At 42.3% G+C, this 20790-nt stretch overlaps 2 protein-coding genes and 1 non-coding gene across 4 annotated transcripts in view; 2 read left to right on the top strand and 1 right to left on the bottom strand.

Annotated features, from left to right (window-relative positions):
- Nucleotides 1–8546, bottom strand: part of bcorl1 (BCL6 corepressor-like 1) — a 30015-nt gene extending 21469 nt beyond the window's left edge. Inside the window, exon 1 of the mRNA XM_076739207.1 lies at nt 8469–8546. The gene's annotated coding sequence lies outside the window, so the exon portion shown is untranslated. The remainder of the gene's footprint in view (nt 1–8468) is intronic.
- Nucleotides 5698–5770, top strand: trnav-uac (transfer RNA valine (anticodon UAC)). Its single transcript has one exon. It is a non-coding gene; the product is annotated as a tRNA-Val (tRNA).
- Nucleotides 8547–8877: 331 nt separating the features above from the next.
- cstf2 (cleavage stimulation factor, 3' pre-RNA, subunit 2) lies at nt 8878–20790 on the top strand. 2 transcript variants are annotated; one of them, XM_076739079.1, is made up of 14 exons: nt 8878–9006; nt 9260–9338; nt 9576–9745; nt 9838–9974; nt 11671–11790; nt 11971–12093; nt 12670–12787; nt 14315–14374; nt 17782–17881; nt 19001–19200; nt 19676–19800; nt 19972–20055; nt 20179–20338; nt 20468–20790. In XM_076739079.1, exons 1-13 carry the CDS (start codon nt 8892–8894, stop codon nt 20302–20304), a joined length of 1557 nt encoding a protein of 518 aa, XP_076595194.1. In that variant the 5' UTR covers nt 8878–8891; the 3' UTR covers nt 20305–20338; nt 20468–20790. The 2 variants fall into 2 exon arrangements, with proteins under 2 accessions (XP_076595194.1, XP_076595195.1); XM_076739080.1 differs by lacking the exon at nt 14315–14374 and having other exon boundaries at nt 20468–20778.

Below are 20790 nucleotides of genomic sequence, written 5' to 3'. Positions count from 1 at the left end.
TTGCTCCAGGAGAGAGCTGCACCCTTCAGACATAGGTTACAGTAAACCTACATTATAAATGACCAGGCGGTTTACATACAGTGTGTTTGATGGCTGAGTAACTGCTCTAACAAGAAAATATAACCTGCACCATTGGTTCTGGCAGTGTTGCGTGTTCACTGAACGTGTTCGTGTTTTTGGTGAACGGTGAGCTGAAAGTATCTGTTTGAAACCGAAGGCCGAACAAAACCTGGACGTAGTCTCCCTGACATCACCCACAGGTTCCTGAAGAGCCTCTGTGAAGCTCAGTGACTGGCCCTGGCTGTCGCCATCTTGGCAGTGCCTAACTCCACCAAAATCCTGGCTAATCCAAAAATGGGCAAAGGGGTGGAGCGTGGGTGGAGCTGAGGCAGGCCTAGTTGCTGAAACCTAGCGGCCAGCTGTCACTCAAAGCTGCCATGCCCACAATTATGCATAGCTTCAGGCTTTAATAGAATTCAGACGAGTTATATAAAAATTCACCACGTACAGATGTCATGATGGGAAATTAGCGATAGAGACCGAATCTGATTTTTGCAGCAGGTTGTAAACATGCTTATTTCCGTTGGCCACTTCAAAATGGGGGTCTATGGAAAAAAACTGTCATGCCGACTTGGCTAGTGCAACTGGCAATTCAGACACAGCAACGAATATCTGAAGGAGGTCTGTGGACAAATCTGTACAGATTCCAGTGGAGGAAATCTCACATTTCCTTGCAAATTGTACCTGTCGGCTCTGAAAAACAAGTCAGAACATCACCTACACCGGATGTGAACGGACACATCGCGTTGAAGCACTGACCAGTCTTGAGAAATATCTGCAAGTGAATGATGATCACTAGAAATCATTCATCAAGACCACCAGCATTAAGACCACGAGCCAACAGCTGCAAAGTTCCTCCGAAGTCAAACTCACAGCATTTTGTGAAGGACCGGTTACCTTCGTTTCCCAACAACAAGTAGGCAGACTTATCCGCTGTAGGAGATCTGCAGCCCTTGCAGCTCATTTTAAATAAATAGAAGAAGTTAACATGAACTAGTTAATTTTTTAACTTAACTTAACTTTAACTTAGTGAACTGAGTTAAAAATTAATGGATTCGCTGTGATGGGAAGCTTTGGACAGAAGCTACACAGCCTCTCTTCATTTCCCGTGTGAATAAAATACTGATGATCAAACTGCAAAGTGTCGCTGAAAGAGACGCAAAATGAGCACAAGCGTTGTTAGACGTTGGAACAATTGTCTCATGGTCAGTCTGTGTGTAACATAATCAAATCACATAGGTAGTGTCTGCCATCACCTGCAGATATGACATCTAATACATGCAGAGCGTCTTTAACAGCAGAGATTTTAGCCTCTAAATGCCAGCGAAACCTGTGGCACTAATGAATCATCGATTGTAAAGGTGTCTGAGGGGACCTCATATATGGTGAACAGATCAGAAACAGCTAGTCCTTGTTCTCTTGGCAACATGACACAGGCTAGACTAGATGACACAAACTAAATGTTCCAAAAGTACAAATATAGAAGTCGGGCAAAAACACTGGAGCACAAACAAGTCTAATAATCATCAGTGACGTCGATGCGCATGAAGCTCTTCTGAATTTTCTGGTCTTTTTTTTTTTTTGGTTTAACTCTTTTTCCATAATTACACACAGACCTCTTACAGAGATACCTAGGCTGGACACTTGAGGTCAGGACATCCTGGCAACTTATTAGAGGCTTGTAAAAGTAGCTTAAGTCAGTGAACAAATCAGGGCTGCTGTTAGTGAGGTAAAGGCCCAGCTAAAAGGGTCAAGACTTAACTGGTGGGATATGAGAATACACAAGAAGGAATCAGGCAGTGGTCTGAGGTCGAGGAGGTCACGTCTCAATGAAGCTTCTGAAGCCTTTTGAAGCTTGTATCGTTAAGGTTGAGCCATGTTCCCTGAGCCTAAAGAGACGATACTGGAGCAGCGCCTGAGATATTCCCACAAAGCAACACTGTCAGAGGCACCACAGCAAACTAAAGGCCTCCGCAGACAACAGCCACAGATACAGGGCATTATCTGAGTTTCAGCTGCCATAAATGGACATCGCTTTCAGCGAAGTGGCTTCGAAGCCATCGCCCATTGAGGAGAGTGCACGAGTGGAATCTGCAGGTATTTGCCGAAACGGTACCCAGGTTACTCTGGGTAATCTTCAGACCTCACTGTAAGCAATCTTCACTGGAAACACTGAACTTTCTAGAGAACAAACAGACCCTATGGAGGCTGTTGACAGTGAGGTCTGTGGATTATCTCGAGTAACTGGGACACTGCAGCTGAGTTTCTCAAATGTAATTCACAAACTTTCTAAGCAGCACACAGATGAAACCGATTCACCCTGATTCTGTTTGGGTGGTGTCAGAAGTTTCAAAGGTGGGTATTTGACACATAAAACTGAAATTACCTACAAGGCCAGACTAGGATTTACTGATAAAATGTTTTAGTAATCCTCGTAAACCGACTATGATGATGGACACTCAGGAGGTGGATACTCCTGATAGAGATAGCATGTGCTGTCTGTGCTGACCGAGGTCGTCCACAGGGGCTCTGCAGGGTCTGCAGAGTTATTGCAGTCACACGTGTGTGCAAGAAGAGGGCCATCAAAACAGCCATGGACGTGAAACAGCAACCGGTGTTCCCTGTTAAACTGGGAACACGCTGCGCAGTAGAAAGTCCCACTGTAGCATTAATTTAGTCACGATGTCTGATTGTAGAGAGCCTGCACTGCTCTGCACAAAATAAGGAGGGTTAGCACTGACATTCTTCGCCAATTGAAGCTCAGATTATTCAAAGCAGTCATGATTAATTCAAACACATTAGACTTTTATGACCGGAAAACGGACAAGTGTGAATGTGGTCCTGTACTTTCAGGTGGTTTACCACAAAAATCTAAATTCACTGTGCTTGTCTACGCCTGTAATCCCCAAAAGACGGCATTTAAAGCACCACACCTTCTGTTTGCATGTTCGCTTTCATGCGCAACAAACTTCTACTGGGAACCTTTAACATCCTGGTTGGTTTCACACTACCAACACGGCAATAAACTCAGCAATGAGCTATCAAAGGTAGATGGGAGGCAAATACAGATGTAAGAGTTCTCTAGACCTCGAGGACACACAATATTGTTTTTCCTGAGAAATACTGAATGTAAACATAAGAAAACTCCACGGGGCACCTTGAAGGCCATCTGATTGAGCTGTGATGGAAGGCCGGTCAGGCGTCTGTCAAGATCCACTACAGTTTTTAATGATGAAACTGTAAGAAATAACTGAAACAGGACCTCAGCAACAGCTTCGCAGCCAAACATATACTATTACTTCACGCCACGTCCATGTGGACACTGATTTCATTGAAACACCAAAAATACAATCATTGAGGACTATTTAGAAACCGCTTCAGCTGAGGCATGATGTGTCGTTTCTGGAAAAATGTTTAAAAGATTACAACACAGATTAAGATCTTCAACAATTTGTCAATTAATTGATCGGTTAATCAAACAGCAACCATTGTTTCTAATCGATTAATCTCTCAATCATTCGTCAAGCTAAAATGCTAATCATTCTCTGGCTGCATCTTATCAAACGTGGGTACCTTCAGCTTTTGGTCTGTTGGTCGGACAAAAATAAGCTATTTGAAAATGTCACATTGGGCTTTAGGAAATCGTGATGGGCATATTTCACTGTTACATTTTGCTGATATTTTATGGACCAAGTAATTAATTGATCAAGGGAAGAAATACGCAGATACTCAGATTAATCATGAATGAAATTAACAGTTAGAGCTTCATGTGGATCTTTCATGTTTTCCTAGCCATTCATTTTTTTTTAAATATTCATTTCACATTGAAGATATGGTATTGGACACCAGTGAATAATTGCTGTCTGGTATCACATGCATGTACTGTATTGCATGTCAGTCAAATTCAGAGCTTGTGGAATACATCTAGGCCCTCCTGAATTTTGATCCTGCCCACATATGTATCTGGCTTGTCTATTAATTCTGGCTGGCTGTATTGGAGCCAGGATCAGTGAGAATACAAGCTCTGGCTGCCTCTCAAGGTGTGCTATTGTACCCCACATGATAAATAGATGCAGCTGTCATCCCCACATTTTCCAATGCAGCCTTTCTGCCCTTCCCTCACTCGCACCTAAGGAAACTGGAGAGCTACAGTCAAAACGACTAAAAATGTAAGGACCGCGCTGAGGGCAGACAATTTCAAGAGAGGAAGGAAACTCGTCGGTGCTAAATTGTATGACACAATGGGCCTCCACTGATTTCACACCCTGTGCCAGTGAACTATGGCGAGATGGACATTTAAAGAGACTTTGAATCAGAAAGTTGCTTGACTGATGCACCTCAAGGCTCCCCAAACAGCCACAAACACACTCACAGCCCACAACTTGAGAGACAGAGGTATATACAGACACAGCCTGAATATCTCAAAGCAGAAGTTAGCGGGAGAATTGTGAGTGTGAAGCTTAGAAATTCAGTTTTGAACTCTTAACAGATCCATTTACATTTGATGCAGAGACCACGGCAGAAACACTCGCGGATATGACTGATAGCATCACAGCGCAGGAGCACTCTGAGGAACGAGTGAGAGGAGTGAATGTGCACCTTTTCATGCACACAGCAGCCTGGAAACAAAAATCTGGATGAGGAGGGGGGGTGGTGGTGGTGCTCAAGATGCGAATCTATGAATAGGTCAAATACACTGACTTTCCAGTTTACAGCCCTTATTCTACGCTGACCTTAATGATGACCTTGCATTAAAAAGGTGAAGAGTGGCTGGTGCATCACCTGTAGGTCAGAAAACTATTTTAACGGCTCACGGCAACTGTTGATCGCCTTCAGAAATGGCTTTGATAAACTCTAAACTACAGCCATGTTGTATTAACACACAGTGATGTGTAGTTGAGGTGGGCTGTGTGTCAGCTGGAAAATATTAAAAATGAACAGAACATTTTACTTTAAATTGTATTGTGCACAGTCTCCATTTGCTGTGGATGGTGGTTTTGTCATGTGCACTAATGTCTCAGCCTCAACTTTAACTTCATGACAGCTGAGCACTCTCGTATTTACTGCAGCTGACCTGAGCTGGTAAGATGCATCTCACAGTGTCCTGTTCACGTTCAAGTGTTGTTAAAATCAAGTTTGAAAATGCACACTTGCTTCATGCTACGCGGATAAGACATGTCAGCTTTCTAAACACCCAAACGGAAATCCTTACTCCCCGATATGTGGCTTCAGGACGTGCAGACTGCAGGCTGGAAACACGGGCGCATGCAGGCGGCTCGTTGCTGGATGTTAGCTGCCGTAACGTTTCCGTGTGCTCGGCCGCAAAAGCAAGACGTCCCAGGAGGACCCGACTCACTCCTGAACCGAAAGACCAGCAGCTAAAGACGTGAAGCTACGTGCGTGTCCAGGCGAGGTGACCCACTGGGGAGACTCGACCTGACCGATATTTTGTTTCGCAGCGTGCAGCGACGAAGCAGCGGGCTCATCTTTACAGGAAGGCTCAGTGACCGTCGGGGACTGACGATGTTTGCATTATTTTGTGATATCGCAAAGCCAAGATTATACCGGACGTCATATCCAGAACACAGCACGTGTGATCACTCATGTGTACTGGTTTGCCGCGTAGCGCCGTCAGCTGGTTCCATAGTGTAGCGGTTATCACGTCTGCTTTACACGCAGAAGGTCCTGGGTTCGAGCCCCAGTGGAACCAGGAAATCTTTTCAATCCTAAACATGTTTCTGCCACTAAATGACCAACTGTCTATAAAACAAAGCTTCTCAAAATGACTTCAAAATTCAGACACAACACAAACAGCATCAATTTCGCCAACTTGCAAAATACACTCTGTGCCATTGAACCCAACGCAGCACAAGAGCACAGACACCAGTTTTTGGTTGACACTGCCAGAGGGGACATATTTTCTCTATATGCTTATTACTGGGGTTGCAGTTTGCAGTGATGTTGAACTGGATTACACATTATATTGAAAAGTGTTTTGCAAAGCCCATTTACAAACAAGAGGGAGGCTGAATATTAGAAACACATTTCGATATAATGCAGTCCAGTACCACATCACCCCTAACTATGACCTCAATAATTAACACATAGTAAACACTGTCATTGTAACACCTCTGACAGTGTCAACAAAAACTGAACATTATAATCTTCCTCCATGCAGAATTTGTGCCGGATCTGCTGTATTGGTATTGCCAAAAATGTATTATTTATAATTCATTACTTTTTTTAACCTATTGTAATAAAGCAGCCAGGGAGTGTACATTTATTTGTGACTTGCATGAAATGATGTGTTGACATAAAAGCTGTATTTTGTCTTACGTGATTCTAACTGTTTTCTTACACTTTCAAACATTCCACTGTGTCCAATGCCTCCTCATACACTTGTACATTCAATAAACAGCATTTACTGCCGCACAAGAATACATTTATGACATTTTATATACAAAGTGAGCGGTATGTGTCTGTAATAATGTAAGGCAACAACAACAATACACACTGTATGTTCATATAAACTGTATATCATGTTTACTTTTTTACATTCTTTTCATAACAAAACACGGTCACTGTGCTTTTTGACCTGTGCCTAATATTTACCATCTACTCCTAAATGTAGGATTGTCTATCTCTAATTTAGTAGCCAATTAATCAGAAAACTAATCAGCTATTTTGATAATCAATGAATCGTTTTAGTAATCAAAGCTTTATTTGTATTATAGTAAGCCCATTATTACAAGGTGCTTCAAAAAAGATGACAAAAGCATTTGAATGAATGCAGCAAACACATGCGAGAATTATTTAACAAATTAGAGCAAATTGGGGTGAAGAAACATCAGAAATGTCTTTGAGATTAAATATGTTTGGAGATAAGATTTATTTAAAACCCTCAACAGAGTAGTATTCAAGGAAAACTGCCAAACATTCGCTGTGAGGATTCACTGTTTGTCTTTGTCATATATGACTCATAGCGCTGGATATCCTTTGGCTTTGGACAGTTGGTTGATTAAAACAAGACATTTGAATACATCTCCTTGGCATTTTTCACAATTTCCTGACATTTTATAGACCAAACTATTAATCCAGAACATAATCTGTGGTCAGTCAACTTTTGCTGCTGCTGCTCTCTCTGGTTTCACAGTTTACATTAACAACGAAAGGGATCCGTAAAATATTAAGCGATTCACATTTTATGTAGTTTGTGAACGAAGAAAAATGATCTAAAACCATACAATAGCTCCACTGGTTGGGGTAAAGATTCTTATGTGGCACGGTGCAAATCCTCACACTTCTCCAACCTGCTGGTACGTCCAAATCCATCATTTATATCAATTAAATATTAAGGTATATCGACTTTGTGATTCTGCAAACATACCACCTAGCATTCAGACTGCCATATGGATCTGTTGATATCCATGTTATGTTCATACCACCAAAGTCTGATCAGTTATTTTATGGCCCAAGGCCTACAGTGCCCACAGACTTTCGGTTTCCAGATAAAGACAAACAACCAACTCATCAATGACCTTGGCAGAAGAAACAACTAATGACATTTAAGTTTAATTTATATATGTATACTCATGTCTGTTGGTTATACATGTGCCAATAAAGAAAATGCAGTTTGTAGAGTCAACCAAGCAATCGTTCTACATAAAACTATGCAAAAACATGTTTAAATAATTTCACGAAAAAGCCCTGACACAGAGCTGAAGAGAAGATGGAAAAAATCTACTGGCCATTAAAAGAGCTCCTGTTATTATTTTTTTTAAGGGCAAAATAATGACCTCATTATTTTAAATGAAGGAGACATGTTTGTATTATGTTTATACAAGGGTTCCTGTAAATATAAGTTTGGATTAAATAAAAACAGTGTTTATGTTAAAACAGGAGACAAACTGCAAAATGGAAAATGAAAGATTCAACTGCTTTACAACAATATTTTGTCTTGTATCTTATAAATATAATTTAGAAATATGATTGATTTATCCATATTTTAGAAAACATTTTCTATTGTATGAAGCATACTCTGAATGTACCCATCAAGTCATTCATTATTACAAATAAAGGAATATTGATTGATTGATTAACCATGGGAACAGGTGTATGTGATTATCCAGGTGCACCAGCCACTGTACCTTTACTACAGGTTCACTACATGCAGTACATGGAGACGTTTAGCTAAACATCAAGGACAGTCCAGTCCATACCAATGTATGGATGACCAGTTAATAAATGAAGTTTCTGATTGATATTAATGACCTCATTTCCACCTGTCTGGTCTCACTATCGATCCAAACTTCTGTATCCCAACAGCTAACTAAATTTTGAGTTAGGAACATTAGCTAATAAGCAACTTCAACATGAGTTAGCTTCCTAATCCCAAACTAATTACTCACCAGATCTGTTGTTGTAGAGAAATATGATCTGCGGGAGCATATCGGGCGCGTCCACTCACTCTTACGTTTAACTGACGGAATTACCAGTTTATAGCATCTCATATTTGTGTCCCTCTCTGTGCTGGAAGGCGGTCCAAATAAGTAGCTAACTTAACCGCGGACAACAGCGCCATCTATTTTTCCTTCCAGTTTGTGCTGACCACTTTGACACTGTCTGATGGTCAGCGAAGCCCCATTTCAAATAGCGTTAATTATTATTCATTGTTAGCTAATTATTAAAGAGAGAGAAAAAAAGATTTAATCGGATACTGTCAGCTATCAAGAGGTTAGGAAAGGTCGCACCGTTTGTATTTGAATGGGGCCTTCTCCCCACAAACGGATATCGCGTCACTTCCTGGTGTCGCATTCATTTGTGTTCCCAAAATGGCGAATGTAACTGCTGCTGCTGCCGCCGCCGCTGCTGCTGCTGCCGCCGCCGCTGCTGCTGCTGCCGCGAGCAGAGACCCAGCCGTTGACCGTTCATTACGTTCAGTGTTTGGTAAGTTTGTAGCTGTTACTCGTCCGGCTATTTGCAGTTTTATCCATTAGGTGCGCTGTAAGTCGATGAACCAACAGCCATTGAATTAAAGCTTGCTAACGCTGGTAGCTTGCTAATGTTACCGTTAGCTTGGCAACAAGGGAGCGAACTTTCCACTAGCTACCTCAAGAACGAGAAAGTAACTTTTAAAATGAAAAAGTGAATTTATTTTAATTGCCACATGGATGCTACTCATATCTAATATTTATTTTAGTGGGGAACATTCCGTACGAAGCCACTGAAGAACAGCTGAAAGACATCTTTTCTGAAGTCGGACTTGTTGTCAGCTTCAGGTGAGTGAAAGAACGTGCCATTCGCTTTCTTGTACCGTTAAGTTAGCTATTATTATGTGCTGTAACCCCCAGATATATAAGTCAATTTTTGTCCTGTTAAACAGACTTTCCTGGGACACATGAAAGCTGTACAGTTGTGCATGTTATTGTTCATGTACAACCTTTGACTGGAATCTCCCAGTTGCCTTTAGTCAATTCTAGACGTGCATTTAGACATATGCGTCTTGCTGTTTTCAGATTAGTCTATGACAGGGAAACAGGAAAGCCAAAGGGATATGGCTTCTGTGAATATCAAGACCAGGAGACGGCCCTCAGTGCCATGCGGAACCTCAACGGGAGAGAGTTTAGCGGTCGGGCTCTCCGTGTTGACAACGCCGCCAGTGAGAAAAACAAGGAAGAGCTCAAAAGTAAGAGTTTATTTTCCCTGAGTATTCCATTTCATTGAGAGACTGTTGTGCAGTGCTACATTTGTCTGCTGTTTCTGTCTGTTCTGGCACAGGCTTAGGAACAGGAGCCCCCATCATCGAGTCTCCTTATGGAGACAGCATCCAGCCACAGGAAGCCCCAGAGTCCATCAGCAGAGCTGTGGCCAGTCTGCCACCTGAGCAGATGTTTGAACTCATGAAACAGATGAAGGTAGGCTGGTTTACTGCCTCAGCTTTTTACTGTGGGGGACTCAGATTTTCAAGTATGCTACAGGTCTAATTAACCTATCCTTTCATTCCTTTATGGACATTTTAAATATAGCTCTTCCAGAGAGGTTGTGTCCCATTCTAATTAATGGAGGAATATGCTGCAAATAGCACACTAAATGGGGAAATCCTAATTTCCCAGATTGGGATCGGGAAATTGGGATTGGGAAGAAGCAGTCTAAGTCTAAATAGGTGCCTCTTTTATGTGATTGATTATGATGGTTTTTATAGATCATTCTCATTCTAGTAGTTGACCCTTGACCTATAAAAGTCAGCTCCGTGGCATGTTTTGATGAGAGTTAAACCTGAGTAAAAGCTGTTTTGACTAGAACTTGTTCTACTTTATACATGCGTGTTTGCTGTTTTATTTATAAATTGTGAGTCTGATCTGTCAGTTTCACCAAAAATGTCACAAGTGTCAGTGATCAGTTGGATTACAGTTCTGTAATGAGCTGTCGAAGGTTGACAACAAGGTTGACCTAAAGTCTACGTGGATACAATTCATCATGAATCATGAAAGCAACTTTGCACATCAGATGTTTCTCTTTTTTTCAAATAGTCCTGCTTATTCTGAAAAAAATAGTACATCCAGATTTGAAGCTAATGCAAGACTTTGAGAGGCTTATGAATCTAAGTGGTTCAGTTTTTGGCCTGGAACTGAAAAGATTGATGGGTAGTTATGATGCTTAGTCTCTAGTGTTATGATACAGCCTCTTGATCTCTGGAACTGGTGGATTAATGGCATTCATGTATTGTGTTGGATGTATGCTCACATTCCTGTATAACAGTATGGTCTCTCTAAAATGGGGCTGAAGACAAAGTGTCTGGCACAAATAAGTTTCAGTCTTTTTGATGCTAACTGGTTTTGGCAACTGCTGTTTAGGCAATAAAAGTAGGTATTTCTGTCACTTTATGAGAGGTTTATAAATATGACAAAGTACCAAAGTTGAAATTAAAGAAAGCAATGTGAGATGTTTGATTCAAATAGATTTCAAAGTATTATAGTTTTCCCAAAAGTGATGTTCTCAGACTGTGGTTTTTATGCTGTTTACTCTCTCTGGTCTCCAAAAAAAGATGCTGGACAAATGTTGCTCTCAGCTTGAGTCGCCTCCAGGATGACAACTGTATGCAGATGCTCTTCATCCCTTTCATTAAGAGAGGCTGCGCTCTACAGTCTGTCTCTCTCAGCTCTGCCAGAGGAGCCTTATCTTTGCACATCTGGCAGTCTGCTTCATTAAGCTCAAAGAAACACCACGCTGCAGACATTTTTCCTCCACTGGAGAAGTGTTCTGTTGCACCAAAGCTTGTGTCAGTAGGACAGCTCCATATGCTGATCAGCGCGAGGGCTCAGATCCTGATAGCACAGATCTTGTTGCACATCTTTGTTTAATGATTTGTGCTGATGCAGCCACTTTTGTTGCTTATGGACATGTCTCTGAATCATAAGTGGTAGCAAAAACTACAGGGGTATGTCTAACCTGTCAGGAAGTAAAAGCACACAAAGCTTTTTTTTTTTTTTTTTTTTAATGAATGAGGAGCTCTTTCACACAAACAGGATGGGTCCAAAGTTTTGCTTTTTACTCTTCCCAGTTGATTTTTCATGCAGTCTATAATATCATGTTTCTGATTTCCCTCTCCAGCTGTGTGTGCAGAACAGTCCTCAGGAGGCGAGGAACATGCTGCTGCAGAACCCCCAGCTGGCCTATGCTCTGCTGCAGGCCCAAGTGGTCATGCGGATTGTTGACCCCGAGATAGCCTTGGTGAGAGAATTTCAGAATGAAGAGATGAGTCAGATCTTACGTGATCGTAAGTTTATTAAGAACAAGGTCGAAATCGTAAGTTCTCCTTGCCGTCATTAGTCAAAGGAGGAGAAAACAGGTCTGTGCTTTGGAATCAGTGCAACATTTTGAGAGATGCTTTTCCACATACGCCATGTACAGAAAATGCTCCACCGTCAAACTTCGGTTCCGCCTCTGATTCCCAGCGGGCAGGGTGGAGGAGCACCACCAGTCAATCCACCTCCTGCACAGCCCAGCGCGCCAGTGTCTCAGCCGCAGCCTGTGGTAAGTAGAACAGCCCTCAGCTCTGTAAAGTAGTGGTCACGCTACACTTGTCTTCAACAAAACAGGCCCCCTGCTCCATCCTGAAAAATGATGTGATGTCACAGCTCCGATGCTGGTGGAAATAAAATCGATGAGAACAGTGTTTGAGAGCAGAGCTACTATTAGTATTCTCACTCACTGAAACATGAATCATAAGCTTGGTCAGTTTTAGGGGCTTCAATCGAAGTGAATGGGCGAATATTTGGTGGATGGAAACAAAATGTGACCGAACGTAAACACGTTTATGTTATACACTCAATGCAGGAACAAAATATAGCAAAGTTCCCTTGTTTATGTTCCATCATGCAGTCTGTCTCCTCTCTTTAATCTGCTTTTCCCTGATCATACTTTAGTAGGTTTAATTATTGAAATCTGTAAGTGATGAAAGGTTAAAGTTTTATTCAGTCAGTCAAACTTATAAGTCAAGAAAGACGAGATAGCAAAAGGTGTTTTTCATATGATTACACCTCAGAACTGTTATATTCTGTGAAAAATTTCTCTCAGGATTTGATGTTTTCTCATGTTTTTTATTATCAGCCTGGAATGCATGTTAATGGAGCCCCTCAAATGATGCAGCCCCCCAACATGGGTGTTGTCCCTGGACAAATGCCTGTACCAGGACCAGGCCCGGGCCCAGTACCAGTAGGACCTCCAGGTAACTATAAAACTGCATGCCTACTTACATCACCCACTGAACTTGCTGTGGTAGCATCACCCTTATGTTCCAGATATAGATGACGAAGATGAGGGTTAATGTGTGAGGTGTGACTGTTTCATGGCACCTGAGGAACGTGTGCTCTCACGCTTAGGTCAGCCACAAAAAAGAAAACCCTCTTTTTTGCCAGCAGTGTCTCAAACCAAACTTTTCTGTGACTGGAATTCTGTAGGCTTGTTTTTTGCATATTTTTGGATGTATGGCACAAACAGAACGGACAAACCAAACACCGGTTCTAGAGAGCGCCGGTCAGCGTAGGGGAGGGGGAGGCAGGAGCACTCCGTAATTTGAAATCTGCAACCTCACTGTTAGATCCCACTAAATCCTACATACTGGTCCTTTAATGATAATATTCAAGAAAAGCTGTATATTTAGGTTAATTTAAGACATTTTCAAGAAGTCGTTAAACACTCAGTGATCTGTAAATGTCAAATTAAGAGTGTTTGAAAATATAGCAATTTTAGTGATTACATGCATCAGTCTGGCCTACTCTGAAGAGGAAACTGAAAGATTGAATTATTTAGTCAGGCATTGGATCAGCAGGTTAAATCCACAGGCACATAGACATTACTGTTATATTACTGTTATTCGATAGCTTTCACTGAAAGGTGAAGAATTTACTCTTCTGCAAGAGGAGTTTGGATTTTTTCTTTGTCTTTGAAGAAGTTCACCTGTCTGTCAAATCCATCTCTGCAAACATCAGCTCTGAATTTTTTGCCACAATAACACTCTCCCTGCTCACAGTATACTCTATTGTATTGTATACTGTATATATTAATGATGTCTCAGTTGCCAGCACAAACATTTGTCTGCAGGTTGCACCAAAAACAGGGTCAGTGCAGTTTTTCTATGCACAGTTTATTTAAGCAGATCATCGGAATAGATTTGGCCCAACCAAAAACATCTGTTTTTATTTTTTAAGCATTCCATTCGAAAGTATTCGAAGTGACATTAAACTGTCTATTACATACATTTTATTCAGTACAGTGTAACACAACGGTTTAATCTGTTCTTCAAAGCTATTTTAGCAGTTACATGTGTGCATGACTGCAGTGCCCCCATTACCAATGACTTCGGTAAAATACAAACAAAAACTCTCAGTGGATTGAACCCTGTCATGTCGTTTGATGAAGCTTGGCATGTGTCATGGCTGTCTGGGATCACTAGGTGTCACCAGAGCCTTGTAATTAGTCCAGGTGCTTTACGAGCACTACAGTATGACCAACTTGGCTCGTGAGGATCTTTTTTCTCCGCAAATGTTTGGCATCTATTTTCTCTGTGTCTGTCGAGCCTTCATGGAGCATATTTACCGATGTTAAGTTTCCTAAAATTCTTCACTCCTCTGTGTGTGTGTGTGTGTGTGTGTGTGTGTGTGTGTGTCGTGAGCATGCTTCAGAATGCTCAAAGTGCTGCTTTGCTCTCTTGAGTCTTTGTCTCCTGTTCTTTTTTACTTTAATGCTGGCTCAGGAAACCTTCAGCATTCTCCCACAGGATCGTCTGGGCAAGCTGCTATCGAGCGGCCTCAAGGTACTCCTTCAGTTCTCCAGTCAGATCATAGGACTGTTATGGAGAGGCCACTGTCCAAATACACAACACCTCTGGGATTTTAATGTTTGCTTTCTACAGTTTGTTACACTGCATGTCCACCGTAATCAAAAATGAAGCCTTTTACTTTCACACGTTCAGGCCTGGAAGTAGTTATTAAGCCTGTTCAAAGATTACCATCTCTGAGCGTTATCATAACTAAAGCAGAATGTGCCGTGTCATGAGGCCGGGGGGAGGTGGCGACGCTGCATGTGAACAGATATGGGTTTGGGGCAGGTGCCAGGAGTGAAAGTGTCAGTAAAAATATAACGTGACGCGGAAACGCTGTCTCTCTGTCGTAAGGTGCACCAAAGAAGACTATTTAGATAAAAATACACAACTGGCTTTTCATACTAGAAATTAGGACGACATGATCTGGTAAAATAATCACATTACAGAATTATTGATTAGATATTATGATTCCAATATGAGTCACATTTAGTGGGAATCATCATTTTTGCATCATAACTTTCGTATTCATTGGAAAACATTGTTGGGGTCTGCACCAAATGTCTGCACCAAATGAACTTGTTTTCTTACAGCTGGAGAACAGATTTGTTGGCCGGCCGTCTCTGCAGCACTACAGTACTTCATTATAAAGCCCCTTTTACCTTTTTATATATACCATAATTTTTTGATTAATTGCCCAGCCCTACTTGAAACGTTACAGTAAGTATGTATGTATGAACATAAAATGCTTCCTTAAGAACAGCAGAAGTAAAACTGCAGAATACACTGCACATAACCTGAACAAATACCAAAAAACGAAAACGACACAATGGCACTGCTGTGCACAGAAAGAACATAAAAAAGGGGCAGCTGCTCTGGATGAAAATAAATTGGCTCATTATCCTGCACATGCAGCGTATTGCAGGTGATGCTGAAACACTCCACATGTTTCGCAGAATGAAACATGTGCAACGTGCACATTGATGTCTTATTTTGACGGTGCTGTTGTCGGAACATTTTGCATTTGTGGAAGAACATGCATTACATACATATATACATGCATGTTGGCCTATTCCAGATAACAGAAGTACAGGTACATCTGAGGTCAGTTTGTGCAGAGAGTGCAGTCTTTGTGCCTTCAGCACTCTTCCAGTTTGACTGCATTGCACAGCTTCATGGCTGTCAAAAGAGCACTCCATGGTTCACTTTTAGATGCTACGAATGAGGTTAAAAATGCTTTACAGGCCTCATCAGCTCAGCACGCCAGGTTGCGTACCCGTCGGCTAGTTGATGGTCTCGTCAAGCTGCTCGGTGTAAACTGTAGTGAACGAGTCTCCAAAGCGTTTGAATTGAAGGGGAAAAAAACATTTTCCAGTATGACAGGTTTTGTTGCTGTGTTGTTAAGATCACCTTTGCTTCTTTTCGTGTGATGCTCTCTGGCCTCGTCTCATAGCACTGAGGACAAATTGCATTGAAACCTCACAGGAGGCTTGACGTCGCGTAGATGCTGAGGCCACGTTACAGATGTTAGCGTGCGCTGTCTGTCACGCTTCTCCTCCGTACCCGTGTGACATCACGGTTTACTGCACCTGACATGAAGTATACTTTGTGTTTAGCAACTAATTAAAATGAGATATGCTTTTTAGAAAATGCAACTGGCAGCTGAAACCTCCCGCTCCTTTTCTGGATCTGTAGACATTCACATGAAGGCATTCAGTTCAAATCTGACCTGCGTTTTATTTTAACAAGCAGCTTTTGATTGTAAAGAGTTTCTGTCTTTTCAATCCGTGACTGTGCTGCCAGGGTAGAGATGAAAATAGCGACAGCCTTCTCGTAATGACTTAAAATTGCTGAGTGTGCTTTCAAGCAGCATGTTACTTTCAAGGAATCTTGGAAAGTGAAGCTTCTCTGCGTTTGCTGTGCTCTCGTTTGTGCTTGTCAGCATCAGTCAAAAATATGTCCGCTTTCTTGCCAGTTTTCCACGCTGCAGTTCCTCTGACAACAGGACGAACAGCGGTCCACATGTCCCTTACCCCATCAAATTCTTGTAGCTGCCACTTCTTTTTAAACGCCAGCTCTGGGCTCTCGTCTCGTGCAGCTGTTCTCAGCATGACAGAAAGAAAAATTGTATTAAAGTGCCATGTAATGCAGATTTTGATCACGAGCGCTGCCTTTTACTTTAAATCTGTAAAGTCTTAAACCAACCAAACCATGAGGACATTTTTAAGAAATATTTCCCAGCATACATAAACATTACATCCTAATAACATGTTAAACAAGCCCCATTTACACTAGCTTTGTTTTGATAGAGGTAAAACTACACAGGGAGTCTCCTTCCTAGCTGTGATATAGCATGAAGGTATTTCATCACTCACCTGACAGGAGATTTAACAAAGTGAACGTCTTCCAGTCACTGTCATGTACAGATCTGAGCGTGCGTCATTGAGCTTCATTCAAATGTTCTGTCCTGGTGTTTTTGCTCTGGGTAGTTGTCAGCTGTATTTAAGCCATTAGACATGCAGGTAACATAATTGAAGAGTGACAACAGTGGCTGAACAATATGCAAAAAAGAAATCCTGTTGGGGTTGTTTTGACAGATTGGGTCGTTTTCGCATTTCACTTTCACTGAAAGCATATCTAAAAAGGATCATGTGATTCTCGCTGGGGTCTGCACCAAACAGGCATGTTCTCCTTTCGTCTGAGGAGTATGATTTGTAGGCCGGGGCTTCTCTATAGCACCGCGCTGTTTTATTTATTATGGTATGTTTGGCTCTTTTCACCTTTTATCAAATATTGCAGCTCCTGCGACTTGGATATTGCACTTGGCCATATTACCATTCCAATAATATTTCAATGAATTATTCAGCCCTGCTGACACCCCCATTATACTTGACCTTCTCCCTGCATGCCTCCCATCATGATGTTCTCATGGCCAAGTAACACCAGAATTGCAAGACACAAGTAGGAAAATATTCTCAAGTCAGGCCTTCTGTGTGTGTTTGAACAAATGGTTTTCATGTGTTTTGAACCTGTCCGCTCCCTCGTCATGTTCCTGGATGACCACATTTTTTCATGTTTAGTTCCTGCTTTTCCTGATCACACTGTTGGTATCTCCCTGTGTGCTGTGATATCACATTGTGGCAGTTTGACATGGTCACCGTGTACTTTATCAATTCCAAGCAGCTCTGGTTGTTTCCTGTTGCGTCCTGAGCAAACACGCATCTTTTTATAGATGTGTGTTTGTGTTGGTGTGTGTGTGCCTCCTCTTACTTGGAATTTTGGCTCTGTTCAGAGTTACAGACTGTTTTTAACAGATAAGTAATTTCCTGATTGATGAACAGAAAAAACGTTTGAGGATGTAGTGCTTCCATGTGGTTGAATGTGTGATTTTCTCCCCTCAGGACCAGGCGGTATCCCCCCCAGAGGCCTGCTGGGAGATGGTCCCAATGACCCCAGAGGGGGAACTCTGCTGTCTGTCACTGGAGAGGTCATAGACCCCAAGTACGATGTTCACCCATATCACATTACTGTAATTATAGAACAGGTTTTGTGGATTTAAAGCATCAACTCAAAGCCATTTAAGTTATAATCCTCAACTTTTCATCCCTGGTTTATCTTGTGATGCACATGGTCACTGCGGTAATAACGGGTGTGATTCTAATACTGCATACCCCAAGAAACAAGCGTATCTGTTTACAGCAAACTCTCCTTGTCTTAAGTCAGGAGTCAGTCACAATGTCTACCATGTGAGTGGTGTTCCACACAGCTGCAGGTCAAAGTAAACGAGCTGGTAATGCAGCGTGTCACCTGAAGCTCCTCTTGAATGTGAATACGTCAAATAGTTCTCGCTTTAAAATATGGGCCACTTTCTCACTCAATGGATATGTGCTTGTTGCTGTGCACGTTTGTCAGTCTACCCAGGGAGCCCAACTCTGTCATAATGTAATTGCGTATGCTACCTTTCCAGATCTGCAGCTCTGAGCTGTAGTTGGGAGATCTCTGGTTTTAATTTAGCCTGGCTCACAGCTGCTTTTCACAGTCCAGATCAACCCTGCTGTGAAGAATTCACAAAGAAGCCGAAGCAAAGTTGCGTTGAGCACAATACACGACCTTTCAGTAATTCATGCTGACACCTGAGCCTAGCTTGACACTAAGTGACTGCCTTAAGTAACTTAATTACGCCTTAGCAGCATGCACGTTTCTGTGGCTGTGACAGGGTGCTCTCACACACCGGGAGGGAGTCACTACCTACAGTAAACCTGCTAGACTACATCACATATGCTGGTTACCCACAAGGCCACTTTCTTTGGCGGGGGAGGTCCGGCCGCTAAGACATAGGTACAGTTTTCGGCCATGGGTGTGCTAACATAGCCTGTTTAAAAAAACAAACAAACACAGTTATTACTTTCACAAAGAATAACTGTGTTAATTCATGTCATTATTGAGTGGTTGTGTACCTTGATAGACAGAGACGGGACATTAACTTCTCATTCCACAGGAAACACTGAATAGTATCAAGAACGAGGTTTGATTTCATGAAAATTCATAGAACTTTAACCTGTTTATGCCAAAAATAACTAGTTTTCCCAGCTTAATGTAATATTTAATTGATCTGTTTAGCCGAGGATACATGGGAGCTCCACCACCCCACCAAGCCCCACCTGTACACATGGCCCAAATGGCAAGCGGACCCCCACCAGATATGAGAGGACCTCCGATGGACATGAGAGGCCCGGCCATGGGTGAACCACGAAACATGATGGGTGACCCCAGAGGGCCCCCGATGATGGAGGCACGGGCACCGCCGATGGAAACCAGAGGTAGCTGCTCTCATAGTGCTTCATAGTTTAAGAACCGGAGCTTTAGAAGTTTGCATTAGTTCATGAGTGTGTGCACGTAGTCCAATGTTTTGTTTGGAACAGATCTCAGTTCAGTTTCAGTCCCAGCTGGCAGACAAACCAAACGCTGCTAAATCAATCAAAAGCCTTTTGTCCTCGCAAGAGGTTTCTAGAAAATGAGAACAGTTTTATCTTGCTGATATGATTCCACTTACAGTTCCTGTTTCCTTATATTTGATACCTTCATGTATTTTCTGAGGTCATTCGTGTCAATGTTTCAGAAGCCAACAAGAATACAAGTACACCTTTTTACCTTTGTGGATTTTCTTACTAATGTTTTATGTTTTAATAAACTTTGCGTTACGATAAACGTGAGTCATGTGTAAACAGAAATGTCCGATCTTGTGATTTACAGTCAGCACTCTAAGTGTAAGTGCGGCTTTGTTTCCCTCTGCAGGTCGTGACCCGAGGGCGATGGACGCTCGCGGCCCAGTGACGGCCCAGAGGGTTCCCATGGCGGCAGGGATGCCAGGCCCCGTTCCTCATAGCATGGGCCCTAACGCTCCTCCACCTGCAAGACCGGTACCAGCTGCATCTAATGTCTTTATCTGTGTTTGCTGTTTTTTTTTTTTTTTTTTTTTACAGTTATCCACCCATAGTCACTATATGCACAAAACTGTAAAGAAAACTCAAATTGCATTATCACATCCCTTCTGATAAACAGTGCGAACTAACAGCATGTTTGTCCTGCAGGGTCCTGGCATCTCTGGTGTTCCTCCATCGGGAGGAGGCTTCAGCCCGGGGCAGAGCCAGGTCTCCACACAGGACCAGGAGAAGGTGGGTCTCATGGTTACTTAAGACACCCAAGAAGCACTCCTCATCGCTTTTGTTAACTTTGAAAATTTAACCTCCTGCATGACAGTTAAATGTAATATTTGCCCTTTTTTTGTCCCCCTCTAGGCCGCCCTGATCATGCAGGTCCTGCAGCTGACCCCAGAACAGATCGCCATGTTGCCCCCGGAGCAGCGGCAGAGCATCCTCATCCTCAAAGAGCAGATTCAGAAGACTGCAGGAGGGGCGCCTTGACGGTCCGACTGAGACGAACCTCAACAGGTGTCAGGTCAGCCAAGATGAAGTTTCTTTATTTCCTTGACGTCACTAGATTTTCCGTCCCTGCAGGAAATAAACGCACTCTTTCATCATCATGGAGCAACTGTGATTTCTGAATCGTGTTTCCTTCCTCCTGCAGGACTCACTGCTCCACTCTGTCACCCTCAGCGTAAAACTCTGAAGCCGTCTCATTAGTTTGGGATACTGTATAGTTTTTTTTAAGCATCTTGTCTGTTTTCTGTATGGAAGAGTTCTGTTGGTGCTTGTGGATTTAAAACTAAGTGAAACCTTTGCGAGGATGATGGTGGTGAATGCTGAACAGATCAAAAAAGACCAGGGCTGGAGCGTCAGGAGGTTTCATCCTGTTCAGCCAAAGCCGACTGTTTTCATGTCATCGGCTCTGGAAACTGTTTGTCTGGATGTTGTTTTGTCAATAAAGTAAATAAAACAAAAGAAGACGTG

Source organism: Chaetodon auriga, chromosome 9 (assembly GCF_051107435.1).
Source record: "Chaetodon auriga isolate fChaAug3 chromosome 9, fChaAug3.hap1, whole genome shotgun sequence".
NCBI lineage: Eukaryota > Metazoa > Chordata > Actinopteri > Chaetodontiformes > Chaetodontidae > Chaetodon > Chaetodon auriga.
This window is presented reverse-complemented; position numbering and strand designations above follow the sequence as displayed.